The sequence below is a fragment of the Mesocricetus auratus genome, unplaced genomic scaffold (assembly GCF_017639785.1).
Source record: "Mesocricetus auratus isolate SY011 unplaced genomic scaffold, BCM_Maur_2.0 Super-Scaffold_4256, whole genome shotgun sequence".
Taxonomy (NCBI): Eukaryota; Metazoa; Chordata; class Mammalia; order Rodentia; family Cricetidae; genus Mesocricetus; species Mesocricetus auratus.
Window position 1 is genome coordinate 58,368,274 of NW_024429182.1, and position 9,569 is coordinate 58,377,842.

At 51.8% G+C, this 9,569-nt stretch overlaps 1 protein-coding gene across 2 annotated transcripts; it reads left to right on the forward strand.

Annotated features, from left to right (window-relative positions):
* The first annotated feature begins 940 nt into the window (after positions 1–940).
* On the forward strand, positions 941–8,275 carry Gatd1 (glutamine amidotransferase class 1 domain containing 1). 2 transcript variants are annotated; one of them, XM_040751488.1, is made up of 8 exons: positions 941–1,074; positions 3,331–3,407; positions 4,647–4,752; positions 4,853–4,960; positions 5,815–5,909; positions 6,392–6,485; positions 6,699–6,810; positions 6,934–8,275. In XM_040751488.1, the coding sequence occupies exons 1-8, from the start codon at positions 1,011–1,013 to the stop codon at positions 6,938–6,940; spliced, it is 663 nt and encodes a 220-aa protein (XP_040607422.1). In that variant the 5' UTR covers positions 941–1,010; the 3' UTR covers positions 6,941–8,275. The 2 variants fall into 2 exon arrangements, with proteins under 2 accessions (XP_040607422.1, XP_040607424.1); XM_040751490.1 differs by lacking the exon at positions 6,934–8,275 and having other exon boundaries at positions 6,699–6,814.
* The last annotated feature ends 1,294 nt before the right edge of the window (positions 8,276–9,569 follow it).

Here is a 9,569-nt window from a genome sequence, read left to right on the forward strand (position 1 = left end):
AAAATTTGCCCCGTCCAGACACTTCAGTTGGAATGGTGGTGTCTTTATTTACCACCCAAAACTTACTTCTGACACCTGGGAGTTGAATTAAATCCTTTCCTCCGCAAGACTCAAGCCGACTGCTGGCTCTGCCATTAAGACTGCTTTGGGGGCAGCACAAAGGTGAGCTTGAGTATGTGAACCTTTGGCCACGTGCAAGCTGCCCCCTTCACGGGCTTTATGTCAGCAGGTGGGTTTTTAGCGGTGGGGCAGTCCACAGATCCACAAGGTTTACCTCGTGGCTAGGTCCAGCTTGGGGTCTGACTTCTGGCCCGTGAATCCTCAAACTTCACCACCCAGACAGCATAGGACCCTGGGCTCTAGGCTCCTTTTCCTAGGCTCCACTAGGAAGCCCAGACTGATGCGGTACAACATAAGGAACAATCGCTTTAGATACAGGTTGGCCTCCCCAGGAAACTCAACATAAAGCCCCGGAGGCGTCCACAGTTCAGGAAGTGACTTTACAATCTCCCCAGGTTCATTCAAAGTCCAAGGACCCAGTGGTTTGTTGGAATTTCCCAAACACGCGGAAGAAGACCCGCCCACACGCGACCCACCTCCGGTGCCCCTCATCCAGTCGGCCTGACCGGCCTTCGCTCCCAGACAGTATAACCGGGTTCAACTTGCGGGCAGATGCCCAAGGCGCGGTAGCCCTGTGGCCAACTCAGACCCTGAGTAACGTCGGCCCAGCCCGCTGCGCTCAACTGAGGGTCACAGGTCTCTCCCAACCGCCGGCAATCGGGTCACTACCCGAAGCGTATGCAGCCCCGTCCACCAGCCCTTGCGCACGCGCATGCTGCCCCCAACTGCAGGCCAGTTCCGCCCCCCAACCCGGCACATCCTGCAGGCGAGCCCCGCCCTCGGAGCCTCGCGCACGCGCATACCACTCCCGCGGCAGGCGAGCCCCGCCCCACTTCACCCCGCCCCTAGTGCACTAGCATCAGCCGGTAGCATCAGGCGGGTCTGCAGCCATGGCGTCGGAGCGGCTGCCCAACAGGCCTGCCTGTCTGCTGGTGGCCAGCGGCGCTTCCGAAGGTGAGGCGCGCAGGGCGGCTGTGTGGCGCAGTGACCTGCCTTTCTGACTCCAGGTCAACGTTTGTACCTGAGGGGTTGGGATCCTGGCACCCTGCACTTGTTTCCCCGGGGCAGGCAGTGTTGTCTGAGCCAGCAGGCAGGGTGGCCAGCAACTGTAGAGATGACCCTGTCCCCAGGTCAGCCACAGGGGCTCGGCACTCTGTCCACCATTCCTGCCTCTCTGTCCCTGATCCTGGGCCTGCCTTCACGCGCCTCCAGGAAGCGATCCTGAAAGGGATTGCTTGAAAGAGCGGCACAGAAAGGACCCGCACACAGAAGCGGATCTGTTGGTCGTGGGTTCTGACTGCTCGTGTGTGTCTGGGACGCTGGACAGATGATTACTTCACGGGTCTTTAGGGAACTGTCTGGCCCAAGATAGTCACTGGGGGGTTTCCCTCTCGAACCGAACCGTATATAGCATCTCAAGCAAGCATGAGCGTGAGGGTACCACGGCCTCTTGGACTGTTGAACCCCTGGGTTCCAGAGAAGCGTCCCAGGTGGTGATGGGAGGGGCCTGAGGGTACTGCTCCGCCCTGGGAGAGTTGGGAGAATCTACACCTGCTTTTAGGTAGGCCTTACTAGAGAGTATGGGGTCGGTCACTGAAAATGTATTAAGTCATGAAAGTAAAGAAGCTGGGCCTATTGGTGAGTGTCTTTATTCCCAGCACACAGGAGGCAGAGGCAGATGGATCTCTGGGAGTTTGAGACCAGTCTGGAACTCATATAGTAAGTTCCAGGCCATCAGGGCTACATAGTGAGATCCTGACTCAAAAACTAAACTAAACCAAAACAAAACCCACAAACCAAAAGCCTAGTGTAGGAGTTGGAGGCAGGAGGATAAAGAGATTAATGGCCACATGAGATGCTGTCTCAAAAAGACAAGGAAAGGCTGGGTAGTGGTGGCCCATGGCTTCCATCCCAGCACTCAGGAAACAGAGGCAGGCGCATATTTGTGAGTTCAAGGCCAGAACTAGTTCCAGCACAGCCAGGGCTACACAGAAAAACCCTGTCTTGAAGAAAAAAGAAAAAAAAAAGCATGCAAAAGACAGAGAGACAGAGAGGGAAGGAATGATGAAGCTAAAGCCCTTAGATTAAACCAGCACACTCCACTGCACTGCAGAATGTGATGTGAGTCTCTGCTCCTAGCTGAGGGAGGCTAGGTTGTACCCATAAACCGTCTTTAATCTTGTTTTTTTTTTGAGACAGGTGTGTGTGTGTGTGTGTGTGTGTGTGTGTGTGTGTGTGTGTGTGTGTGTGTGTGTGGCTGCCCTGGAACTCACTCTGTAGACCAGGCTGTCCCCCAGCTCAGAGATCTACCTGCTTCTGCCTCCCAGGTGCTGGTATTAAAGGCGTGCTCACCCGGGGTCTGGAGTCAAATGAGCTAGGCAAGCTTTGTTCCTTTTTGAAGTATTCTGTTTTTGTTTTTAATTTTTATTTGTAAATTTAAATTAGAAACAAGGTTGCTTCACATGTCAATTTCAGGTCCCTCTCCTTTTCCCTCCCCTTGAAGTATTCTTGGTGATCAGAAGAGTGCTGTGAATAGCATGGTGGGGGCACAATCTTACACTCTTAGGATGATGGGACCTTCTAGGTGTCCCGGGTGTGGGAAGTGCCCCAAACACCATGCTGTCCTGCTGCTTTTACTTCTATGACATGTTCACTGTTGCTCTCCCCAGGCCGTGGAGACCTTGGATACTGTGGGTCTGTAGGGGATGACCCAAATGTTTGCCTTCGGAAGCACCTGTAGTGGGAAAGGGTGGATTCAGCCAAGGGTATAGGGCTGTTGGTAGACAGTTAAAGTGAACTGGGGCCTGAAGACAGAGGTATTAGGTCAGCAGGGGGCCTATTCTGGGAGACTGCAGAACCAATGGAGCACCTGCAGATCTTCCTCGGGCCAGGGGCCAAAACTGGCTGAGTCAGAGACCAGCTGTGGGCATCTCAGTTACATATTTCTGAACCTGAAATGCTGCTGTCCTGCCCCCTGGGTGTAGACCCTGGGGTGGGTGAAATGGAGTGCTCCTAAGGCTGCTTCTAGGAACAGGACAGTCCCCAGGAGCGTTGAGGCCGTCTCCAAGGAGTAGTGACGGGCCAGCTGGCCCTGCCAGCCTTTTTGAAACCCTGTCTTGCGGGAGTGTCAGCCCAGCCTTTGCCTTTTTGAAACCCTGTCTTGCGGGAGTGTCAGCCCAGCCTTTGCCTTTTTGAAACCCTCTTTTGCAGGAGTGTCAGCCGCGTCTTTCTCCCACTGCTTCACCCTGGCCAGTGCCGCCTTCAACCTGCAGGTGGCCACCCCTGGGGTGAGTACAGTCACTCTTCTCCAGCGAACCCCTGAGATCCTCTCCTTTTTTGGGTGAGGCTAGGAGAGTATAGAGAGCCCTCTGTAGCTGACAGGGCCAGGAGGGAGCTACCTCCAGGTAAGAGGATCTACAATCAAACTTGGTGGGATCCTTAAGTCAGCGTCCCAACTCCCTGGACTATAACTGCCTGTGTTAAGGGAGCTTTTTTCATTGTGACCTGCACTTTCGCAGGCCTATAAGTGAAAGGTAAGACTTGATCCTAGTGTGCATGCAGGTCCTGTACAGATGCTCCTAACAGGAGAGTGTGGTGGTATCTTGCTTGTACAAATAAAGCTTGTCTGAAAATCAGAAGATGGAGCTTGCCACTAGCTAACCATAAAGGTCAGGAGGTCTGTACAGACAGACAGGAAGTGAAGTGGCTGGGTGGAAACAAAAAGTAAGATGGCTGGGCAGAAACAGGAAGTGAGGTGGCTGTGCAGAGATGTTACAGGACACCGGGCGGTGGTGGCGCACGCCTTTAATCCCAGCACTCGGGAGGCAGAGGCAGGCGGATCTCTGTGAGTTCGGGGCCGGGCTGGACCGACAGCCTTCAAAACAATACAGAGAAACCCTCTCTCGTAAAAACCAAAAAAAAAAAAAAAAAGAGAGAGAGATGTTACAGGACAGATTCTTGATTCTTGCATTGTGGTCCTGGGAACATCAGATATGAATGGGTCACAGCAAATGTGTATTGTGTATTTGCATGTTTTGAAGTCATAATGTGATCATGTGAGTGGGACAGTTGTTGCTCCTTTTTTTTTTTCCGAGACAGGGTTTCTCTGTGGCTTTGGAGGCTGTCCTGGAACTAGCTCTTGTAGACCAGGCTGGCCTCGAACTCACAGAGATCCACCTGCCTCTGCCTCCCAAGTGCTGGGATTAAAGGCGTACGCCACAACCACCTGGCTCAGTTGTTGCTACTTTATGATCGGGAGACTGGGGACGGTGGGTATAGTGATCCTGTGCTAAGACCTCAGCATTGTGTTGTACTGGGTTACTGTACACTGGTGCCTTGGTTCTCTGGGACCACCTTGTACTTGATTTTTCTCTCTCTCTAGCCACTGGAAGCTCCCTGCCTGATCCAGCCAGTGAAAGTGACTGTCTGGGCGGGTGTTTGTGCCCCAAGGGGTGTTTTGAAATCTGATTTTCAGATGTGGGGGAAGAAGCTGCTGCTGACCCCTCACCTAGGCTCTGTTTCTATAGGGAAAGGCCATGGACTTTGTGGATGTGACTGAGAACAATGCACGTTGGGTACAAGACTTCCGCCTCAAGGCTTATGCCAGCCCCGCTAAGCTTGAGTCCATAGATGGTAGGTTGGGAAAGTGACAAGTGGTAACATAGCTAGTGGGTCCCTGTGGAGTGCCTATGTATATGGCCAGGCCCTTATTTGACCTGTGGCTTCCCCCTAGGTGCCCGGTACCATGCTCTTCTGATTCCCAGCTGTCCTGGCGCCCTGGCTGACCTTGCCAGCAGTGGGTCCCTGGCTCGGATACTGCAGCACTTCCGCTCGGAGAGCAGTGGGTGACAAGAAACTGATGAACAGACTAGCAAGCAGATGCTTGGGTGGGGAGTAGGAGGGAATGACCAAACAGTGGGTGTCAGGAAGCTAGAGACTAGGTCTGGAAGGCAGATATGGAGTGGGTATTGAGTACAGGGTTTAGGATTCAGGACTGGGCATGCTTGGTGATTTCATCAGCCCATCAGATGGGACTGGAGAGCTGCAGTGGCTCTGACCTGCACACAGGTAAATTTGCTCTGTGCCCATGTGCACAAGAGTGATCTCACTAAACCTCATGTGTGTGCTGTTAGTCTCTGCACTGTGAGCCTCTGAAGGCCAGGAGAGGGCCGATGACTGTGGCCTCTTAGCCCTTTCCTTGGTAGGTTAATCAGGATGCTGCCTGGATTCCTGGTGGGAATCAGCAACATCTGTTATGATAAGCACATCTGTAGGCTGGGGCAGGATGCTCACCAGAGACTAGAATGCAGACAGGCTCCATGCCGTGTCCTTTGTTGATGAGAGCTGGCTTTCTGGACTGAGACAAGAAGCAATTGTTCCTAGCTGCCTCAGCCAGGGGAATACACTGGCCATTAAGTTGCCTTTGGGGAGGAGGCAGGGTTGCCCTATTGCAGAGCAGGATACCCCCTGGGAGTACTAACCCCAGATGCACAGTGGCTTCTCTGCAGTTTGAAGCAAGCAGTGGCTGATACATGGACTGGGAGTTCTGTATGCTTGCACATGTCTTAAAACCAAGGCAGCATGGGCTCCAAGTAAACTCTAGTCTTGAAGCATCCACCTTTCGGGAGGGGACACTTGGGAGGGGACTCTACCCAGGATAGCATCCAGGGTCTCAGAGTACCATGCTGCTTTTAGAACCCATTTGTGCCATTGGCCATGGTGTTGCTGCCCTGTGCTGTGCTACCAATGAAGACAGGTCCTGGGTGTTCCAAGGCTATAGTCTGACAGGGGTGAGTATTTTCATGGACAAGCCAGTTCCCGTTCCATCCTATCTTCTCACCCCTACTTGAACCAGGAAGAGATTCCTACAGGCACTGTGACCTGCTAGTCCCCATACTGCTAGAGCAGTTCTCTCCTTGTCCACGTGATGTGTAAGAGGTCAAGCGGAGCCTGGGACCCTCTGGGGTGAGCCTCAGCCCCTCATGTGAACATCATGGAATCCACAAAGGGAGAGACTCCTTCCAGAGAATACCAGTCCATCTCATTTTGGTCACACCTATGCCTTGATGCTGAGGGAGCAAGGCACATTAAGCTATAGTGGCTTAGTCTTCAAAAGATGACTGAGTTTTGCCTTTGCTCATCCTTCCCAGGTGGTAGCTGAGGCTCCTGCTTTGATTTGACCGGCCTGATCCTTGGGGTTGGTCTTGGGAACAGTAAGGCATTGGGCAGGGTAGAGTCACTAGCTGGTCTAACTCAGGCCCTGCCCTTTCAGCCTTCTGTGTACGAGCTCATCAGGGCACCTGACTTTGCCCGCCTGCCGCTGGTTGTTGAGGACTTTGTGAAGGACTCTGGTGCTGGCTTCAGTGGTGAGCTCAAGTTGGTGCCCTACACTTAGATTTGTGGGGCTACCTGCTGTGTCTTGGGTTGGTGTCTTAGGTCCTGCATATACATGTCCCTGTGGTGAATGGTTCACCTAGACAGGCTTTCCTACTAACCCCTGGTGTTCATTGCTCCTCAGTGGGTGGGACAGGGACTGGGTCTAGGCCTTGTGGGCCTAAGGCTTGTGCTTTCTGTCTTAGCCAGTGAGCCCGACGCTGTGCATGTGGTGCTGGACCGCCACCTGGTCACTGGCCAGAATGCAAACTCCACTGTGCCTGCTGTCCAGAACCTGCTCTTCCTCTGTGGCAACCGGTGAGGCTCCTGAGGAGGGGTTTGGGTGGATTCTGGTTTGTGACTGGCTCCCTCTGCTGGGCAGTTTTGTCTGCGATCCTCTGCCTGTTGGTACTGAGTCTGGACCCTGTGTTCATCCTACAGGAAGTAACTTGGATGCTGTCCCTGATCCTGGTGGCCTAGAGAACAGCTTAAGTCATTGTGGCTTCTTCTGTTGGTCCTTACTTACGGGGCCCTCAAGCCTCCATGTGGACCTTGTGGAATGCTGGAGGCTTCCAGGAGTTAAGACTTGTAGAATATCACTTCTAATGTAGACTGAACCCCCTCCTTCCATTTCCAGCACATAGTGTGGAACATCTTGGCTGGTCAGGCAGTCCCTGAGAACTGCAAATTGTACATTCCAAGAAGAATCGTCCTTGGGAGACAGTCTACTGTGGGATCTTAGGGTCCGGTGTTGCTCTTCCATGGCCTTTTGGCTATTTCCATCCCTTTAGCTGTTGGTAAGAACCATGTGGAAGGGACTGACTGACTGACTGGTGCTTGCTCTGAATTCATCTTGCCAAAGGCCTAAGCAGGCAGCATTCTTGCTGAAGAAATCTGCCCTTGCTGGCCTATGTTTTTTTGTTTGTTTTGTTTGGGGGGGTTTGAGACAGAATTTCTCTGTGGCTTTGAAGGCTGTCTTGAAACTAGCTTTTGTAGCCCAGGCTGGTCTCAAACTCACAGAGATCCGCCTGCCTCTGCCTCCCAAGTGCTGGGATTAAAGGCGTGCGCCACCAACACCCGGCAGCCTGTGGTTTTTAATGCAATAGAGGCCCCAGCTCAGCCTGGCGTGGTCCTTGGAATGGACACAGTGATGTTACCCTGACTCATACAGCATGGAAAAAATATTAGTGCCACACTTTGAGATCCTTAGGCTGCTGTTATCCGACAGTCTGTCCAATGGCCCCTGGCTTACAGAAGCCTCAGCCCAGGTATTTATTTCATCTACTCCTGGAAGGAAAGGCTACAGATAGGCTCGGGGCTTGGGTTCTATGGAGTAGGAATAGCCATGAATCCTGTCTCCCAGACCCTGGACAGACTTCTGCTGAGGACCTTATATGGCTATGTGGACATGCTTGTTTGCTGTCCATCCTGGGGCACCTGGCCTGGACTGTAGCCTCCAGTGAGCAGTTGTCCAGCCCTGGAATAGAACCTTCCAAGTAACTTGGACCTCCCAGCTTCCATCTCCACTTGACTTTTGCACATCCCAAGCTTTAGAATAGCACTAGTGCCAGAGACCTGGAGAAATACCTTTTGGTGGTTAATAACCTTTATGAGGGAAGTCTAGAACCAAGTGGAAGAAGGAAGCAGGAAGCAGAAGAGCCCACCTGTCCCTGGGTTCCTCCCTGGCTTGCACTGCTCCTGTCTGCCATGTACACTATGACTATGTAATGATGGATACTCCTGGACAAAACCTTAAAAATCTGATTGGCTGGCTCTACATGAACTTCATTCTCTTTCTCTCCTTTTTAAAGATTTATTTACATATACAGTGTTCTACCAGAAGAGGGCGCCAGATTGAATTGTAGATGGTTGTAAGCCACCATGTGGTTGCTGGGAATTGAACTCAGGACCTCTGGAAGAGCAGTCAGTGCTCTTAACCTCTGAGCCATCTCTCCAGCCCTCTTTCTCCCTCTCTATCTCCCTCTCCCTCCCCCTCCCCGTCTCCCTTTTTCTTTCTTTATTCTGTATATATATGTGTATGTATATATATGTATACACATATATATAATTAATAATCTTAAGAAAGACAAAAACCCTGCACTCGGGAGGCAGAGGCAGGCGGATCTCTTTGAGTTGGAGACCAGCCTAGTCTACAAGAGCTAGTTCCAGGACAGCCTCCAAAGCCACAGAGAAACCCTGTTTCAAAAAAACCAAAAAAAAAAAAAAAAAAAAAGTGGCAGCTAAGCTCATGTTATGTTCACAAAGTCATTTATAATTACTCAAGAGAAATGAAACCTTGAGGCCTGGGATTAAAGGTGTTCGTCACCACACTCAGCTAGTGGTTTCTTTACAATGGAATATCACCAGTCAAACATTTGGCCATAAATTCTGACACAAAGCTGTATGTGGTGGTACACACCTTTAATACCAGCCAGAAGTAGCCTGATCTACATAGTAAGTTACTTGACAGCCAGACTATGTACAGACACCCTGTCTGAAAAAACGAAGAGGTCCTTACAGCATACATAATGCCTGGCTAGTATCCCTGGAGTTCCCAGGTTGGAAAGACTCAAAACCCTGCTGTCCTTTCAGGACCCACTATTGCTAGTCCAATGGGTGAAGATTGGGTGGTATGGGCACAAGGCTCTGCCTGTATGCTGAAGCAGGTCAGCCTCCAGCAGCATTGCTCCCGCAGGCTGTCATCCTGACTGGAAGTGATAGAATATTTGTGGGTTTTCATCAGGGAAAGTGTGAGCCTAGCTGTGATAGATTGCAGAAGCTGCTCCCCACTTCTCCATCCAGGATAGGGCTCGACTGCCCAGGTAGGTACTTAGCTCTAGAACAATCTATGGTGGGAATTTAGGGAAATGGGCCTGAGAAGTTGCTCTGTATTAAAGGTGTCAGATCCCCTGGAACTGGAGTTACAGACACTTGTGAGCTGTCATGTGGGTGCTGAACGTGGCCAGTCCTCTGGAAGAACAGCCAGTGCTCTCAACCACTGAGCCGTCTTCCCCCACCCCCCATGGGGGTCTTTTTCACCAGAGCTTCCACCTGCCTCTGCCTCGAGTGCTAGGATT